Source organism: Calonectris borealis, chromosome 3, assembly GCF_964195595.1.
Source record: "Calonectris borealis chromosome 3, bCalBor7.hap1.2, whole genome shotgun sequence".
Taxonomy (NCBI): domain Eukaryota; kingdom Metazoa; phylum Chordata; class Aves; order Procellariiformes; family Procellariidae; genus Calonectris; species Calonectris borealis.
The window spans coordinates 28,460,936-28,481,322 of record NC_134314.1 but is presented as its reverse complement, the minus strand read 5'-3'; the positions used below and the strand labels follow the sequence as shown (position 1 = coordinate 28,481,322).

General features: G+C 42.1%; 1 protein-coding gene across 5 annotated transcripts in view; it reads left to right on the top strand.

Moving 5' to 3' along the window:
• The window catches only part of DST (dystonin), a 313,438-nt gene that overhangs the window by 134,903 nt on the left and 158,148 nt on the right, over nucleotides 1-20,387 (top strand). For all 5 annotated transcript variants that reach the window (XM_075145250.1, XM_075145248.1, XM_075145253.1 and 2 more), the window contains one exon: nucleotides 8,155-8,321. In XM_075145250.1, the coding sequence (XP_075001351.1) occupies nucleotides 8,155-8,321 (167 nt within the window). The remainder of the gene's footprint in view (nucleotides 1-8,154; nucleotides 8,322-20,387) is intronic.

Genomic DNA, 20,387 nt, shown 5'->3' with positions numbered 1-20,387 from the left:
CTGATGCTGTGCTTTCACAATTGCCGAAAGAAAAGGCATTATTTAGCATTCCACCAAACAGGAGCAAGGTAAATATTTTGGCAGAGTGCATGATCTTTGAAAGTTAGCTCAAAATAAGTATTGGAACAGTATTTTTACTGTTACAAAAATATGTTCACTTTGCTGTATATAAACCTTTTACATATGCTATGATACTACAGGTAGTCGTAGGACAGAACATATTACTTCATCTTTTTAACAGGTTAAGTAATGTCTGTATACTTCAGGAGTGTTGATGTATCCTTGTGCTGTTTTGCTGTCTGTAGTTTGATTTGTTTCCTAATTTAGGAAAAAGATTTTCATATTAAAATTGTTCTAGAAGGTGGAGTGAATTTTAGAGAATTGTTTAAATTCACATTCAGTATCTGCAGTAAATTTTCTTATCGAGTCTTGACAGTCTTGTAATTCCTTTGGGTCTTGTATCAAGGAAAGGAATATTTCTAATTCTTTTCAGTTATGGCCAATATGAACTGAAGAATGACAGAAATACGTAGGCAGCTTGAAATAGAAAAAGTGAACATAAATCATGTTAATAATGCTCTACACTTTTGAAAAAGATCTTTCCTCCCAAACTGTCTATATGACCTATTAATATTAATTATTGAAATTCCATCTTCTTCTGAGGGTAGGATTATTTTCCTTTTGTGATAAAAGAAACCGAAGTACAAGCTTAGATGCAGAATATCTGAAGGAAAGCAAGTTTTTGTCTGTTGGTATTCGTGCTTACCAATTCAGTCCATGTTACCAGTTCTGCCCCACTTATCTTCAGCACAACTGAAATCTGTAGGTGTGGGTGAAATGCCAATACCAGGATCTGGTCCAAAACTGATTTCCCTTGCTCAACAGGGACATCTGAGCTTTCAGTTGAGTGAACAGAGGCAATGGACATATGCAAAAGGTACTCTTTCCAGCAAAGAGTAACTACGCTTCTGTTGTTTATATAATTTACTTTTGTAACAGGAATCAAATTATACTTTTTCCGAGCTTAGTTTTTAAGTACAGATAACACACCCAATTACAACACACAGTACACACTAGTACAAATAGCCTCCTAATACACACGGAGATCTTTACCCTCTTAATCTTAGCTGGAATTCAGGAACAGCTTAGGGATATTCTAATGTCATTACTGAGTAAAAGAGTATGAGGCCTTGTCTGTTCAGCCAAGCATGGCTACTTTTTCCTGTATAATCAGAGTAACACAGCTTCTAATATTGCTGCAGTTATTACTGCAGCCAGGCATATACCCCTTGTTACCACAGGAGGAAGGGGGGAAAAAAATGAGACTTTTGCTGAGCATCTATATCAATACTGAGACTTGTGCTGGTGATATCGATAAAACACTGCATAATGATATGAAATCTACTGACGGATCAGGCTAAAAGCCTCAGTTGCTGAAAAGTCTGGTTTTCAGTTCCGTTCCCTTTCTCCACCCAAGATTCTAAGTAATTTTAAGAGTGCCTAGCTTTGACCTGAAAACAAATCCAGGAAAAAGACTAGATTTCAGATTCTAGCTTATTTTACGAAGTCATGACTACTTCCCTTTTGGTTGCATTTGAGAACTAAATAAGTATTTGAATGTTTTGTATTTCGGTATAAAACAGTAAAGCTGTTATTAATATAAATTCACAAAGTTCCTGTTATCAGCCTGAGCTAATACACAAAGTCTGCAGTTACCGCTCTCGGTTTTTACCATCTTCTTTGCTGTAATTAGAGAGGTCAGTAGCCTCTACTCACCTTGTCAACCTACCCACGCTGTAATGTACTCTCAGCTTATACAGTGCCTCAGATGTGGCTGATATTTGAAAGTGTGTTGGCTTTTCAAACTGAGAGACAGACACCAGAGGAAACTCATTGGTACAGCTGGCTAATTTGCGCTGTAACAGAGACAACATTTTACCCTCTGAAACAGCATAGTCCCCTCTACTGGAATGTATCCATTGAGTTTTTTTCTGTGGCATGTCATCTTATGCATGTAAAACAGTTTTGTGTTCAAATATGTTACCTCATTACTTCTGTTTTCCTATTTGCAAAATTCAGGTAAGCGGCGTGTTCTGAAGCTTCGTTCCTGACTCCTCACTAGTAGCTTTGAGATAAAAGTTTTTTTACTCTCTACTGGAGCCTAATTTCTACAGCCCTTGTTCCTAATACAGGAAGATGACTTCCTTGAGCACGATATGCTCTGATATTGTTCTAACTCAGGGCTGTCCTAGAGCAGATGGCAGTTTGCATTAAGGTCAAGAAGTTGCGAATCCAGACTGAAAGAGGCTTCCTGCAGCAGACCCTTTCTCAGTGATGTTTTAGCACAATGCAGGTAGAGTAGAAAATCAGGGCTGTAGTTTTGGCTTCTCTATAAGGGATACTGCCACTGTGATATTTGATGTCTCCTGTGATGAAACAAGCTATGGTTTTCATTCAGTGTCAGCAAAAGATAGACACCAGCTGGTGTTACCACCAGTTTTTGATGGTTGTCAGCTTGTCTGAAAACCAATGACTTATGTGTATCACATTACCAATCTTTATCATTATCCTTCCAGTCTAATTTGTGGTAGTTTCAGTTCTGGTTTATGGATGTAAATGTTTTCTAGAAAAAAAATACATAAACAGAACCACTCATCTACTTACAGTACTCAACTGTTTTCATGGCTGCAAGTTCCTCAGCTGCTTTTTTGCCATGCATTTACATAATGCCTGATACAGTGGATTTCTTATCTCATCTACAGTACTAATAATAATCTGCAAGAAAAAAAAACACATGTATTTGAGTCGGGTTGAAGGCAATACACTTGCTTTTAAATAAAAGAAATGTAGATTATTTGTAATCAGCATATTCAGTAGAATACTTCTGGCTGAGTAGTCATCTGTTTATTATGTCAGTTATTATTGCAAATACTTGTAAGATAACAAGACACCTTCCAACTATGTCCACCATCATAGTATCTTGTATTATCTACTCATGTAGTACAGTTAAGGGAGGGAGAGATGTCAATTGGTCTTCTGGAATGTGATTTGCAGGATAAAGGTGCAAAAGTCAGTTGTTTTGCTTTATTGGCATAGTATTGTTTGCTTCCTTGTAATGCTCAGAAGAAGCAGGTGCAATCCACCTTAAATGCTGGTGAATGAAGGAGATCTATAATCATTGATGGAACTACAAAACTAGGGCTGGCAAGATTCTGGACAGATCATCTAGGTCATCTCTGTACCTGAAGGCAAGATAACTTAATGAAAACCATTCTTGACTGATAGTTGTTCTTGTGTCTGCCTTATTGGTGGTTTCACTTGCTTCCGGAGTACTTATTCTAGTGCTTATCGATCTTTTGTATTAAAAAGTGGTTTTAGCTGAAAACATGTATGCTCATTTTAAACTCATTAGTTCTTTTCCCATTCCCGGAAGAGTTGATTTAGTACCTTTTTTGCAACAGCATTTTACATATTTGAAGACTATTATCACATCTCCCCTCGGTTTTTCCTACTTTAGACTAAATAAACCCAATTTTTCAATCTTTCCTAACAGGTCATGTATTTTTAGATCTTGGTCATTCTTATTTTTCTCTTTCGATCTGCTTCAACTGATCCAATATTTTTTGAAGGGTGTTGCCCAAAGCTTGACTCGCAGCTCCACAGAGCCTTGCGAGAGCTGAATAGGAGTATTTGAGTTTATTGCCAAATGGAAACTCATGAAGTCTAATTGTAACATCAGGGGAGATGACTTCTTGTGATCACATGCAAGTTCAAATTCCATTCGTATAACCTCAACATGCTGTCAACAATCCTTTTCAAACACAACACATAACTAACTACTTAGCATAGGTGGATAATAGCATTTCAAAATCTCTCCATATTCATGTATTCTTTTTTCTCTTATTTCTTTGTGTTCTTCAGACTTTTCTGGTTTAGCTCTAGCTGACATCAGAATACATTTCATTATACATCATACATCTCTAGCCTATTATATACTTTTGTGCAGTTAAGGACGCTATGTCAAGATTAGACTTGCTTCAAAACATTTGGGATAAGATGCAATCAGAGGGAAGACTCCTTATTATCTGTACCAGTCTTGCTGCTCTTCTGTTTGCACTGTAAAAAACGAGCCACAGAAAAATCCAGCACCACCATTGATCTTTTTTGGAAGGTCTTCTCTGATCTGCTCTGTTCTTTGGACTCAAAACTGCATCACTGAAATCAGTGCAAGCAAAGAGCTTGAGGCTTTTTAGTGTATGGATTTTGTATACTGTGTGATGCAGAGGAAACTTGCAGGCAGAGAAGAAACAGTTGCAGTAGCAGAGCTGAACTAGTTCTCCCAGTTAGAAACAAGAAATAGTGTATGTAGTGCCAATTAAGACTTTGATTCCTGAGATATTAGGGCTGTGCAGAGAATTACCTCTGTCTCTTTTTCTTGCATAAGTTGAAACTCACAGGCTTTGAGATAATTTGGAGAACTGGATCTCTAGCAAACAACTGTTCAAACTCATGCAAACTCGATAATTTGTTCCAAGCTCAAGGAACAAATGTCCTCTAGTAACAGATTATAGGGGGTAAATTATAGGCATGTGGGATATAAGAATGAAAGGTTCACACAAACTGTTTTTTTGAAGGACAAAATTTGAACAGTAAAAGATTTGACTGCCCCTTAACTTATTTTCTGTTCTAGGATTCCTAATTTAGTAGTCCTTCTTTTTCTTTCCTGGGGCAAATGGTGTAACAAATATTGCTGATAATGCATAGTTGGTAGATGAGTATCTATACTGTCCTTACGGGATTATCAAAGGAGAGATGTGCTATCTCTCTCGCTGACACCTTATTTTGTGGGGGTAGTATTTTACTTGTTAAGTAGTTCCAAGTTAACAGGGCATCTTGCAAAGTAGAGCTCATATTTGTAAGCGTAATAAAATATAGCTCTTTGACTCATCATTTCCCTCAGTGTATTTTTGTACTTTTAAAATATGAATTCAGTGTTTATTAAAAAGTCTGAAATCCTAGCCTTGGAATCTGAAATAATTTCTTTAGAGAACAGAAGTGCTCAGGCTGTTTCAGTTCTCAGGCTAATGTTAGTGTTCCTTAACCTGTACTGAAATGGGCTACCTCCATGAGTGAAAAGCAATGTCAGTTTTTAAACCCAGTCTAGTCTATTCCTTTTCCTTCAGATGGCCCACTAGGATGCCGAATGGTGCTTGGAAGATTTTTGGATCGAAATCCTGTTGGTCTGAGGGTAATGAGCTGTATTCATGTTTTAGCTATTTGGATTGCAAGCTTGCCTAGTGGTCACTTTCAGAATAAGAAATATTCTCCTTGTGTTTGTGTTCATAGCTACAAATGCTGTTTGTATGTAAAAACAGATGCAAGTACGACCTTCAGAAGTTGCCCTCATGTCTGAAATCACTTGTTGCCAGAGGAATCTAATGTCCACTCAAATATGCTGCATTTGCACTCTCTGCAGTCTGAAATGTACATAGCCATTGCAGGTCAATTAACCGTGAAGGAGGCTAAAGGTTTGAACTTAGCAGTAAGGAATGGCCATTAGCAAATGACATTGTTAGCTTGCTTAGTTAGACTATATTAAAAAATGTGATACTTAAGGATTACGCACAGAGGACTTTCTGAAAATGACAGGGAAAAAATTATAAGTTGTTTTTTTTTTTTGCTAGACATCTGGCACTTCCAGATGACATCATCTCTTTCAGAAGCGTTGTCCGGATAAGTTGTAAATGGTTGACTTCATTTATATTGTGGTCTGGTCGTTCTGTGATGAATAGAAACTAAAGCTACTGAAAAAATATTTAGTTTGCTTTCTTGCTTTGAAATACCAAAGAATAACGGTAACCAACAGAAAGGGAATCTTACACTGCAGATGAGTTCCCTAGATTATTACAAGAAAATTTTCAGAGAGATTTTAAGTTGGTCTTTTGCCACGTTGGATTCCCTGTTGTCTTCACTTATAAGACTCACACTGTCTGTATTTTGTGTGATTTCATGTAGTAAATACTCCATGCAGGGTTTTGATACCTAGACATTTATAAGCAATCACAGCTGCATGTGTTTCTTTTCAGTGTTTTAAACAAAAAAGGGATTTTTTTTTTTTTCTCTTTGATTTTTCGTAACAATGTGCAGTGTTGAAGCTGGAGACAATAGGATGCAAAAAATGCCATCAGATCTTCGGATGTATTTATGGGCTAGTTGAACAGTTAAAACTACTTTGCTTTCTAGCTTCGGTGCCTGTGTCTTTCCCTTACCTAGAGCCAGCAGATATGATGGCCTGTGATAAGTATCTGAAGAACTGCTTTCACAACTTGGTGTTTTGTGGATACTTGCATAGAAAATAATGTAAATTAATTTGTTCCCTGCATTAAATTTACTTACGATTTACTGTATGGCTGTAAATGCTCATCGGCCCCTGGAGGTGTGAAAGGTGGTTAAACAGAAATCGCAGAGACCACTGCAGCAGCTACATTGCCCTGACATCTCCAAGGCTCTTCCTTTCGTCCCCTGCTTCCTAGTGCTTTCCACCACCTCCTGTGAGGCGTTGACATAGCAGCATCAGTAGGAAAGCTACATCTCTCTGTTCCTGGCACTGTGTTTTGTGTGGCTTTAATGTGAGAAAACCCCGTAATTTCCAGCCTACCCTGTCTGAATTCCCCCAGGAAGAGCCCAGACAGAAGATACCTTTGTGTGCAGAGATTTCACGGCCAAGAGGCATCCTTATGACCGTCCCATCTGACCTCATGAATGTAGCTCCTTGGGTTACACTAGAATAGGATTGCTGGAATTGGCACAGCTCCAGAGTTAAGCCTCTTCGGCAGCTAACTCGAGCACGTACCTCACCCCCAAAGTTGTCTGTGGGCAGACCTCCCAAGCCCTGGCCTCAGGCTGGCTCCAGAGCCAGAAGAGACCTGTCTCTCCCCGCGGTGCCGGGTGTAGGCTTGTGCAGCTGCGGCCTCTTCCAGGTGGGCTCATGGCGGTGCTTGGTGTCCACCCACAAATCTTGGTGTTGTCTCAAGCCCTCGTGCCTCTGCCCAAGCACCTCAGCCTGCTCTTTGTAATGTCTGAGCTACAGTACATGGGTCCTTATTTAGTGCCTCATGGTACCTGGGTTCTTGGTGTTCTTCATAATAAAATATTATATTATCTATTGTTGTTTGGATAAGTGGTAAAAGATGGTCATTTAGAAGAAAGACAATATGTGATAGCGCTTGTATCAAGGCATGTCTTCTTTTTGTTCTATCTTGCAGTTCAGATTTACATTGAGTACAATTTCTATAACATGAGCTGCAAACAATACATGTGAAAATTAGGGAAATGTCTGCTTCATATTTATACAGTGATAGTTTTCTAAGCAAACTGACTGAACTTCATTAGGGGAGAATTTCATGTACCAGAAGGTAGTGATTGTATAAAATTCCCCATACTTTCCTGCTTTCCCTGACACGAAGTTGATAATGCTTAGGTAATACACAAACAAGCTTTCTGTGTCAGGCAAAATTTTCTTTTATAATCTTTCAGTCCTTCCATCATTCCTAAAATGTTTCTCAGAAAATTTTGTCCTAAAACCATTATTGCCCATTTTCACGATCAATGACTGTTTTGTTACTGAATTCCAGAACAGCATATATTATAATTTAACCTGTTTTAAGAGAGGAATATTGTAGCCAAATAAAAGATGTATAATATAAATATGGGTATTAGATAGGTGTGAATGTACATACATATAAAATATATTGTATTTTTATATAATTATATAACATTTATACTAGATATAATACATAAAAATAGATTATTATTCACATTATCAGCATAAAATATACATAATTAAGTATTTTTCATTATGTAATACTATTACATTGTCCCCAGAAATTAAGAGGCTGAGAACTGGCTAACTGAAGAAAATTGTGAAACTATGAATTTTGTATTTCATATTGAAGACGCTAAGTGCATAAGGATATGACATGAAAGAATATTAATACAGTACATGAATAATCATCATATTTATGTATGCAAATATCAGACAGAAAGTTCTTCAGTAATGCAGAGTGGTTTTCTGCAATATTTTAAACGTTATGATAGATGTATATTGTAATTGTAATATATGTAATTGTAATATTTATATTAACTGTATTTTAGATATCTGATATCCATGTTACTGGAGAGTCAGAGGACATGTCTGCTAAAGAGAGACTGCTCCTGTGGTCGCAGCAGACAACCGAGGGTTATGCTGGAATCCGTTGTGAAAATTTCACTACCTGCTGGCGCGATGGAAGATTATTTAATGCCATCATTCATAAATACAGGTAAGTACTCTGTTTGTTCTCTTGAAAAATATTAATGACAACATTTTATTGTACATAGAGAGAGGGCTCTGTGGTTTATGCCTGTAATAGCACGGCAACTGTTGAGATGACACGAGCTCTTCCTGGGCAATCCCCTGCTTCTTGCGGCCAAAGGGTGCCTCATTAGCCCTTGCGTGTCCCTCCTTCCTCAGACGAATATCTCCACGAATCCTGCACATCTCTCATGGGGCACTTCCAAGCTGCTGAGAAGAATGTCCCTGGGGTTCTGATTCCCAGTCTTGTCCGCAGTCCCTTTTTGTCACACTGACATTTAAGTATAGGCAGGGTGGAGACAGAACTGATAACCAACATCCAAAACTGCACTGCTGGTGAAAGCCATCAACTACTGCATGACCTGAGAAATGCGTAAGGTCCCCATATTCTTCCCTGTATGGCTTTACTAAGGTCCTGGAGCCTAGAGCTTCTTTGGTGTTTCTGCTTGGAGCCCAGATCTACTCTAAGATGTGTCTCCTGTAAAATGGCAGGATATTCTTATGCAAAATGGGACCAGTTGGCTTGAACATTCTCAATCTGAGCAGGGAATTGTGCTATTTCACCCCCCTTTCTATGCTTTTAAGACCACAATCTTACAAACAGGCATTTGTAGAACCACTGGTGGCTGTGGCTAGAAGCTAAAGGATGCACTACATTAACTTACTTAAAATACAGTTGAAGATGTCTACTGACAAGAGAGGATTTCTAATTCTGGATTCTAAGTAAAAACAGGTCTCTCTTGACAAAGCCGACTTTGGCATCAAAACTCAGCAGAGGAATAAGATTTAAGATCATCGCTGTGGTCAGCGTTCCCTCTTGGTTGGCAGCATCTCCCTGGTTTTGTACATTTTTTGGTTCTGAATTGAATAAGGAGGTTTGTGTCTTAGAGGACCACATGGGAGAGTATTCTGGCTGCTGGGCTAATTAGTGTGCACTGATTTGGCCATCACTGTGCAAGGCTTGCAACTTCTGGCTTTTATTATAGCATGTGTAAAGAGTTTGTGCTGTATACCCTGGGGCATATCATAAGGAGGTTTGAGGGTACATGATTTCCTTGGTGTAATACCGAAGGAGCGTCCCAAATAGAGGGAGACAAACATCTCCCTGTTTTCATGCAGCTCCAGGGAACAGACCCTGAGCAAATTATTCTGTTCTTGGATTTCCTCTTGTGGGACCATTTGGGTCACCACAGAAAGAAGGCTAAGGAGAGCCAACATGCATACAGTACAGGGAATAGGCCACTAAAGTGAAATGGGAGACGAGTTAAGCAGATGCAGCCTTTTCCTCAAACGCTGTGTAGAGAGGCTGTAAGCATAACATATAGTGCTCTGAGTCCTAGAGAAGTTAGCTGTGGCAGTGCATAATGTCATGGTAAAATGAAGCTGCATCTGAATCAATGAGGTCTTTTTCTGACTATGCTTCTGTTCTGGGTAGCCAGTCAGGGAGGAGGTACATGCCAGCAGGAAACTTCTTCTTTTGGAAACATTGGCCAGACAAAGGGAAATAGCTGGCAAAAGACTAGGCTGTTTTACTTCAGCACAGAGCAGCCAAAAGAATGAACATAGCACAGGCAAGTATTTTAAAAAATAAACAATTTGAAAGATACAGAGAGAGGGGAGGGGAAATAGGAAGGAGCTTAATGAGATGCAATAATGGAAAATATTTCCTAGAGCTTCTTTAGAGCCTTATACCACTTACATAAAGCAGTGCAGCCTTTACAGCTCAGCAACTAGTAGTTGTGGTACAGATCAGTTAATAAATAATGAAAAATTTGAATTCTGTCCTCCGGCTGTGCAAATGTTAATGCCTTGGGACATGATAGTTGCTTTGCTGGAGCAGTGTTTCTGGCAGCGCTCCGTCAGTTTCATTCACAGTGTTTCAGCGGGGAAGCACAGGCACCTTTGACACGAATGCGTTGCACAGACTGATAATTCAGTGGCTGAGGAACAGAATCCCCATTTTGTATGCTTCTGTGCCAGTTTCCATTTAGCTTATCCTCTTCCTGTAAACATAACTTCTCCACCTAAGGATCCCGTGTCCTTCCCAGGAATGTTTACCGTCCTTATCTGATGTCTTTTTACTGTGAGAGGTTACAGATTCTTGGACTCTGCCTTGCTGATGAAATCAGTGAGATTCTTCCACTGATTTCCGTGAGCTTCTGTGTTTCTTTTCTTTGCTGTTTTGTACCGTTAAAACAGAGATAATAATTTCCAGCTATTGCTCACAAGATAGGAATGGTCTTTCCAAACAGTCTTCTGGTATTTTTAACTACAGTATTTTACTCCAGAGAGCTCTTTTAAAGCTTGGTTTGTGTTCTGAGCAGAAGTAGGTTAAACACTAACAGAATGCGCACGTTTCTGGCAGGGATTCTCCATATGGTCTGTTTGTCTGTTTTAGTAGCTCCCAGCTTGTGGATCACAGGTGGTCTCAGGAGCCAGGCTGAGCGTCCTGCGGATGCTGCCGGCTGGCATGCTCCACCAGGGCGGATGACCAGGCGTGCCTGCTCGGGCGGTGGGGTGGGACTGTGGTGCTGCTACCGTGGAGCATCCCTGTGGGTGCACATCTGTTAGTCGTGGTGCAGCATTGCAGCCCCTCCTGTGCCAGGTATGCCGTGCTCGTGGAGATACTCTTCTTACAGATGCACCATGCACCCTGGGCCAGGAGGAGTATCTGCTCTCTGCGACTGGGGAGAGGGCTCTTCAGCAGGAATGTGACTGCCAGCCCTGGAAGGGATTTAAATGGGCCCAGATCTAATTTTAAGGGGATGACATTTAGTGCTGTGACAGTAATAACCAGAAGGCTCAGAAATACCCAGGCGTGTTACTGGTATCTAGAATTGCGGTTGTACTGAGCGACAGTATGCTGTACGTTGGATGGAGAGCACACGCTTACCCATGTCCGGGCACAGTGGCAGGGGCTCCCCACGGAGGGGCGGCAGGGCAGGGCCTGGCAGCCAGGGCCTGTCCCTCCGCCCCATCCAGGAGCAGGGCAGCCGGGTGCACTGGAGCACCCCCAGCCCAGGGCATCACGGACGTCCCTGGGGGTGGGCTGAGGCTGGGCCTGGGACATGGGCCCGCAGGTGGGCTGCACCACTGCAGGGGCCGGGTTCAGCTGGGGGCCAGAGGCGAGAGCACCAGCGGGTCCCGGAGGACAGGAGCCACGCTGTCTCTGAGCTGAACCTGAGCACAGACAGGCAAAGCCCGTGCTCACAGCCCTGACACCATGGCTGAGAGGCCTCTTCTGGATGCGCCAATAAGAACACAAGCCGTACGGGTCCAGCATGATCCCTACAGTTGGTCATCTCTGAGACAGGGAGATGTCACTGTCCAGTTCTAGATGATGGGACTGGAGTGGCAGCTTGTAATTACCTCCTTTCCAGGCGTAAGCGATTTTTCTAAATCACAAGTATGCACCAGCTTCAAGACTTCAGGAGATCGCTGAAGCTGTGAAGGGCTGGGTGAGGAGCTGGGCTGTGAATCAGTCGCCAGCGGGCAGGGAGCCTCTCCCCTCGGTGGGGCTGACAGCCCAACTGCTCTTAACGGCAGGTGAGAATTGTTTCATCTGGGCTGCTGGTAGCAGTCTCCATTTTTTTTTCTGTCCCGGCAGAGGAACCCAGCACCTTTTGGTGCAAGCCAGCTAAGATTATGATGCAGAAGTGCAGGAATAGTGCATGGATTTGCTATGGCTTCCTGCCCCCACCAAGGTGTGTGGGAGAAGCAGGATAAGGCCGACATTTCCCTGGCATGACTAACTGTAGCACCTGCGTCAGCATTTCGGTGGAGATCAGCAGGCCGGTGTGTGGCAGCTGGGCGAGCCAGGTTCCTCCCCGTCTGCCTGCCCTGCGTGCACCCGCAGCCATGCTGGCAGCGCTCCGCTTCCAGCGCCGAGCCTGGGGACGCGGGCAGCGTGCAGGCGCCGGATCGCACGCACTCGGGTCGGTCACCTGCTCTCCTGAGCAAATGCAGGATGTTTGTTTTCTTTCCTCTCAAGCAGCAAGGGTTAGGTTGTCAGAGCTTTTTGTAAGGGCCTTCAGTTGCTTTCTCTCTTACCTCTGTTAAGGGTATGTATGAGTTTCCAGTGATTTTGCAGTGTTCTTTAAATCAAGGAAAGTAATTTTGTGAATGACAGAAATGAGAGGAAAAAATTACTCTGTTTGAGGTGTTTGACTCCATATACAACTTGATTTTTTTTTTTCCTCCAAATTTAGGAAAATGTAATTTGTTTTGGTGTGAGAAGGTTGCGTATGTTTTCAGCAGGTTCCAGTGGTCTGTGTTTATAATTGAAGATTACTTGGCTGAACTTCTGAAGGGTATATAAACCTTCCATTTTAAAACATCCTGTATATGATTAAATCCCTGGGAGATGAACAGGGCTCCACACCAGCCTCAAGAACTGCCTTAGGGAGCTCCATTGCAGGCTCTGGATTTTGCTTTTCATGCTGTTATTCTGTGTGGATATTTGTTTTTACATAGAAAACCAAATAAAATGATCAAATTAAGAAGTCAGTTTTAATACTGAACATTACCATGTCTGTTAATTGTACGATTTTGTTTAAATATGTCAGCTTTCAAACTCTCTTTATGAACCTCCACACCTTTCTTTGGATATGTGATCAGGCCATTTGTGAAAGCTGCAGATATACGTAGGAGAGCCGAGAATATTCTGTATGTCTCATCTGTTATGTAATTGGCCTTTTATAGCTTAATTTTTCATTGAAGACGTGTGTTATTTGCTTCAGTGTGTTGTGTTGGAAGAAAGCTGACTTCAGGCAGTTTAAAAAGTACGTGATGTTTCTTTCATACCATCATATCATATGTAACAAAAACCTGTAAGCCAGACTTCAAAGTTGGAGGCTGAATTTAATCAGCACGTAACACCCAGGTTTTCCCAGAGGTACTGCCGTCTGCACACTGGGGTATTCATCTTGCAGCTCTATCATGTATTTCTAGTCCCTGAACTGTGTTTTAGGTAAATGCTCTTGATTTGCATTTCATTTTCTTATGTTCATGCCTTTCTTCCAGGAAGAAGAAATACTCATTTTTTAGAACTGTATTCCATTGTTAAAATATATAGAAACAGTTGGTGTCTATAGAGAATGAAGGCTACTCTTCTTTCATTAGGAGCTGCATGCTAGATGGGAGCTAATAATCTAAATTGTAGATCTACATTACACTTTGCAGATAAATTTATTCTAAAGCAAAGCAAATTCAAATGAAAATTTATAGCAAAGTAACAAACTGCTTTTTTTTGACCTCAGACTACCCTGAGCCTTTGGTGCATAAGGTCTGCAAGCAGTTTTGGTTAAAAAGCGTCCAAAGATTGAATTTAAGAAATAACAAAAATAACTTTCTGAAAGATGTACAGTTTAATAGCACCTATAGACACTTTGTTAAGGACAGTGGCTACTGATACTCAGAAAACACAGGCACGGTTCCAGAGCAGCTCACCTTACTTTACAAGGAAAAAAATGAAGTATGGAGGGTAGGAAAAGAAGATTAACGTCAGACATGCATGTTTTTTGTAAAAATGTGTGCACTCCTTTCTACATTTTATTTTTGTATTCTTACATTTTTATAATAAAGAGGTAATTTTGCTTTTACCATTTACAAAAGGAATTCCAGCAAGAGCAGTATGTTCTTATGTAACTAGATAACAACATTTAATAAGTAGCCCCAGTGGTGCCTGTATGGTGAAAAACATCGCCTGTTCTGGAAGCACTGCAAGCTCAGTTCCCAGATAAAGCCATGTTTTTGTAAGATCTATTCTCAGGTGTGTTAGGTCTGTTCTAGCAAATGAAGTGGGTCCAGCCCCCGCTCTCTGGCCCTGTGGGTAAGCAGACACAGCAGGGCTTGTGTCTGCATGGCTGAACTCTCCCCTCTGTCCCCCAGACCGGGTGCTACCTCTTGAGAGCAGTCCTGGGCCAGTGTTGTTCAACCCCCTTGAACTGGGCTTATGTATTGCCTTGGAGGGTGTGAGTCGCAATGGCCATGGTCATGCTGTGGGAAGGACTAGCAATTAGAGAGTCATGCGCCCTTGATCTGGGCTTCTGTACACTTTCAGCATAGACATGTCCAGTTATGTCTGGACTTTTAGGTGAATTTCAGCAACCATACAAAATGGAAAGGCATTGGTTAGGAAGAAAGTGGATAAACTGTGTTTAGGTCAGGCAGCAGTCTGACACGCAAGCAGGACTGTAGTATACATATGAAGGGTTTGAGACAAGAAAACAAGCCAAGTTATTTCATGTGATGCTATACCAAGGCTTGCTGAGACCACATGCAGACAGTTGTCTACAAATTTTGGCACCACCTAACAAGAATGGTAAGTATTAGAAATGTTGCAGAGAGGGAAGGTGGTGGTAGAGTTCAAAAGGGTGCATTTTGAGCACAAATTAGAAGGAGAATGTTTTTTACAGTGTTGTTAACGAAATGTGAGGATGTGATCCAAAGGAGCCTTTGGCACTGGTAAACTTTGTGCAAGACCTTAACGATGCCTCTACTTTTCAGTGGTATATAGTTTAGAGAGAGAGAGGAGAAAATGGTATTATCCCCAAACAAAAAAGGAACAGAGGCTAACAGTGAATGCAGGACAGAAAGAGTGTAGGCACACTGGGTGTTTCATGTGGAGCAATAGAAGCTGCAGGAAAGAATGTGTCCCCAAAGGAAGGAGCAGTGTGACAGCTCCATAAATGCTAGATAAAGTGAGAGACAAATTTTCCAGGGTCACAATGCTTTTCTTTTGAAATATTACTATAACAACTCCATACACTTTCCGAATTACAAAATGGATGGTTTTTGGAGCGTGGTATAGCAGGGAGCAAGCTAGATTCCTGCCTGCTAAATAACTGTTCTGGTTTAGAACAAGCTGTTTCAACTTACCCAGGATGATTTGCCATGTATGTATAGTTAGTTGAACACTAAGCTCCTGGCTGGCAGTGCATGTGACACCCCTCTGATGTTAAAACATGTTGCAGCTGATCAGGTACTGACATGAATACATTCCTTAAGGGGAGGGATAGTGATGCTTCAATTTGCAGTAACATGTCGAACACCCTTGGGGAATGAATGAGAAAGAAACTAAATATTACACAGTGTCAAGCCTTAAAATGCTAGGGGATATGTTTTAAATAAAGAGATGAGTTGGATCTGCTAGTTTTGGCTTGCTGTTTTGTAACTAGTAATTTATTGTTACCCAGCTTTAACAAAAAGAAAATGTGAGTTTGGTTGCATTGCCCCCCGCTTCCCACCCACCTCACTGTTCAGAAGCATGGTTGTTACTGTTTTCAACAGTTTTTCTTATGTCGAAGAAACAAACTTGGCATTAACAATTGGCAATTTTGGGAAAAGATAAACAGTGTTTAGAATGATTAAAAATATTGACAAGCAGACATGCTTTTAATGTTACTTGCCTGAGTATGCATGTACGTGTAGGTAATGGGTTTAGAATTGGCAAGTAACCTCAGCTACAGTTTAATTGAATGCACGCAGAAAAATTCTGATGGCTATTGGTAAAGGCTATATTAAAATAGTACTGGAAGCGGGCCTGCAATTTTAACATCTTGTGTTGTGGTGGTGGTTAGCCTTCATGGGTATTAGATGGAAGACTTCCAGGCAGTTGCATTGATTAATTTCAGTTCTGGACTTAAAATGATCCCTGTGTATGTTGTGCTGGATCCTACTGCTAAGTAGCAGCTGAATGAAAGATAACATTTTTGCAATAACTAAGAAGAAAAAAAAAATTGGGATGAAATCAAAGCTTTTGTCTTGTTCTAGCCAAATGGGAATAAACTGAAAAATAAAGCTTTGGATTGAAAGGCCTTTTTTTTATACAGGTTTCATGTGTCTCTTACTCTTTGATTAGTAAAGACCAGGACACGTACGGGTATCAGAAGCCTTTATTCAAAATGGTATGGTGTCTGAGCAGTGGTGGCGTATGTGTCCAGGATAAATCGGACAGGGAGAGGTCATGGTCTTCTGGCAGTGCCTTTGGCAAATTTGTTGTGGCAGATAGAGAAATGGTTGCCTCCAAGGCAAGATGACACAAGGAGAAATCTTGGGTTTGAACTCATTGCGGTACCTCACCCTTCTTCCCTGTTGGTAACCGTATTAATCCCACTGAAAAGCTAGTGCGTCAGGCAGTCACTGCTGGGGTCTGGAAGGAGTTTTATCAGAGAACAGGACAGAAAAATAATTTGGTTGGGTTTCTTCATTGTCTTTTTAGTATTCAGACACTCCAAGGAACCATTATTTATGGTTATTTCTGTAGACTGCACAGTGTGGGCTAAGGTTAACGGTTATGAGCCTTTCTCGTATTTAAATTTTACCATAGGCAAAAAATTGGCAAAGTTACTGTACCATTATTGTTTTTGTAATGACAAAACCATCTCGAATTACAAAGAGGATGTAAAATCTGGTTTTGAAGCTGGTGAAAGGACTGACTGAGATCCTTTCTAGTTTCATTCATGTGTATAGCGAGCTTGAAATCTACATTACAAACTTACTGCCCAGTTGTGATTAGAGTTCCATAGGCATGGCTAAAGCTGAACTCCATGTTTAACCAATAGGCCTTTGATGTTACAGTGCCTCAGTTGTGTCTTTATCTAAATCAATTGGTATAACAAGTTACAGGTAAAGTTTTGCTGTGCTATCGAAGGTAGGACAGGAGGCTTCAGTAGGTTTATTAAACTCTGCTTGTCAAATCAAGGACATACACAATAGAAGGAATTATCTAAATTAGCTATATATATTGTTAGGGGCTAAATTAAATAAGTTAGGAAAAAAAGTCCTCAGGTGCCATTATTTTTAGAGCAGCTGAAACATTCATTCCTTTTCTTTTGGAAGTCTTAATATAATATGTTGGGATGTCTGAAGAATAGACAAGAAATTATCTGTGAATAGTGTGCCCTTGTTACAGTATTTCCAGCTCATCATCACTTACAGTATTTTTTCCAGAATTATTCATTGTGCCTGAAAATTTGTATGAAAAATTATGAAGAAGATACACAAAGGGGGGCTGAAGAGTCCAGATGACATAAGAATTTTTCAGCTCTTGAGGGAATAAAAAGGCATGATTGTTCATCTTTAGAGAGGCATTGAATGAAATCTATAGAGGCACATAAAATCATGAATAGTACAGGCATTCTTGTCATACCAACACAAGAGAAAAGAAATCAAAATGAGTGTAAGTCATAATGATCATGTGAAATACATTAGCACAGAATGTCATTGAGGCTGGGGACCTGTGGAGCTTGAGAAAAGCATTTGCCACATAGTTGAATAAACACTATGCAGAGCTGTATTCAGCTTTTCGGTTTATTGCAGTTTTAAGGATAAAACTTTTCTATAATGACAGTTTTCAGTTAGGAAATTGTTTGCTTTTTCCCTGAATTCTGAAGTGTTGCCTAACTTCAGTGATGACACTGCTCAGCTCCACCGAGTGGTTTGATGCATTGGGGTAATTTTGGTGTCATTATGTCATGTTTTAGTTGAAGATGTTATTGTAAAGTCTATGGTTGAACAGTCATTTCAGTCTCACATTTGACATTATATGAAATATCCTGACACAGCTGGTAAGCGAGCCTACCAGGGGAGGTGCCTCGCTTGACCTGCTGTTCACAAACAGAGAAGGACTGGTGGGAGATGTGGTGGTCGGAGGCCATCTTGGGCTTAGCGACCATGAAATGATAGAATACTCGATTCTTGGTGAAATAAGGAGTGGGGTCAGCAAAACCGCTTCCATGGACTTCCGGAGGGCGGACTTTGGCCTGCTCAGGACACTGGTTGAGAGTGTCCCTTGGGAGACAGTCCTGAAGGGCAAAGGGGTCCAGGAAGGCTGGACGTTCTTCAAGAAGGAAGTCTTAAAGGCGCACGAGCATGTGCCGTAAGAAGAACAGGCGGGGAACACGACCAGCCTGGCTGAACAGGGAGCTTTTGCTAGGACTCAGGAAAAAAAGGAGAGTTTACCGCTTTCGGAAGAAGGGGCAGGCAACTCAAGAAGAGTACAGGGATCTCGTTAGGTCGTGCAGAGAGGAAATTAGAAAAACAAAAAACCAGATAGAACTCAATCTGGCCACTGTCATAAGAGATAACAAAAAATGTTTTTACAATATATTAACGACAAAAAGAGACCAAGGAGAACCACCATCCTTTATTGGATGTGGGGTGGAACATTGCCACCAAGGACAAGGAAAAGGCTGAGGTACTTAATGCCTTCTTTGCTTCAGTCTTTAATAGCCAGACCAGTTATCCTCAGGGTACTCAGCCCCCTGAGCTGGAAGACAGGGACGAGAGCAGGATAAACCCCCCATAATCGAAGAGGAAGAAGTTAATGACCTGCTACGCCACCTGGATGTTCACAAGTCTATGGGGCCGGATGGGATCCAGCTGAGGGTACTGAGGGAGCTAGTGGAGGAGCTTGCCAAGCCACTCTCCATCATTTACCAGCAGTCCTGGTTAACTGGGGAGGTCCCGGACAACTGGAGGCTCGCCAATGTGACGCCTATCTACAAGAAGGGCTGGAAGGAGGATCCGGGGAACTACAGGCTGGTCAGACTGACCTCGGTGCCGGGGAAGATTATGGAGCGGTTCGTCTTGAGGGCACTCACGAGCCATGTGCGGGACAACCGGGGGATCAGGCCCAGCCAGCACGGGTTCATGGAAGGCAGGTCCTGCTTGACCAACCTGATCTCCTTCTATGACCAGGTGACCCGCCTAGTGGATGAGGGAAAGGCTGTGGATGTGGTCTACCTGGACTTCAGTAAAGCCTTTGACACTGTCTCCCACAGCATTCTCCTAGAGAAGCTGGCGGCTCACGGCTTAGACAGGTCCACTCTTCGCTGGGTAAAAAACTGTCTGGACGGCCGAGCCCAGAGAGTTGTGGTGAAGGGAGTTAAAGTTGGCGGCCGGTCATGAGCGGTGTTCCCCAGGGCTCAGTTTTGGGGCCGGTCTTGTTCAATATCTTTATCAATGATCTGGACGAGGGGATCGAGTGCTCCCTCAGTAAGTTTGCAGATGACACCAAGTTGCGTGGGAGTGTTGATCTGCTCGAGGGTAGGAAGGCTCTGTAGAGGGACCTGGACAGGCTGGATCGATGGGCTGAGGCCAACTGTATGAGGTTCAACAAGGCCAAGTGCCGGGTCCTGCACTTGGGCCACAACAACCCCATGCAACGCTACAGGCTTGGGGAAGAGTGGCTGGAAAGCTGCCCAGAGGAAAAGGACCTGGAGGTGCTGATTGACGGCCGGCTGAACATGAGCTGGCAGTGTGCCCAGGTGGCCAAGAAGGCCAATGGCATCCTGGCCTGTATCAGAAATAGTGTGGCCAGCAGGACTAGGGAGGTGATCGTGCCCCTGTACTTGGCACTGGTGAGGCCGCACCTCGAATCCTGTGTTCAGTTTTGGTCCCCTCACTACAAGAAGGACATTGAAGTGCTGGAGCGTGTCCACAGAAGGGCAAGGAAGCTGGTGAAGGGTCTGGAGCACAAGTCTTATGAGGATCGGCTGAGGGAACTGGGACTGTTTAGCCTGGAGAAGAGGAGGCTGAGGGGAGACCTCATTGCGCTCTACAACTACCTGAAGGGAGGTTGTAGCGAGGTGGGTGTTGGTCTCTTCTCCCAAGTAACCAGCAATAGGGCGAGAGGAGATGGCCTCAAGTTGCGCCAAGGGAGGTTTAGATTGGACATTAGGAGAAATTTCTTTACTGAAAGAGTGGTCAGGCCTTGGAACAGGCTGCCCAGGGCAGTGGTAGAGTCACCATACCTGGAAGTATTTAAAAGACGTGTAGATGAGGTGCTTAGGGACATGGTTTAGGGCATGGTGGTGTTGGGTTGATGGTTGGACTCGCTGATCTTAGAGGTCTTTTATATTGAAGCTCCCATGTGACAATGGAAAAAAGGTCAGGAAAATAACTGTGGTAGGCATATACATTAGCAAAGGGTACCTCCAAGTCTATGACTAGATCTCATGGTCATGACGATGTACAGAGCACTGCGTCTGCAAACATTGAGCAGTGTTCGATAGAAATGCCCACAAGGGCA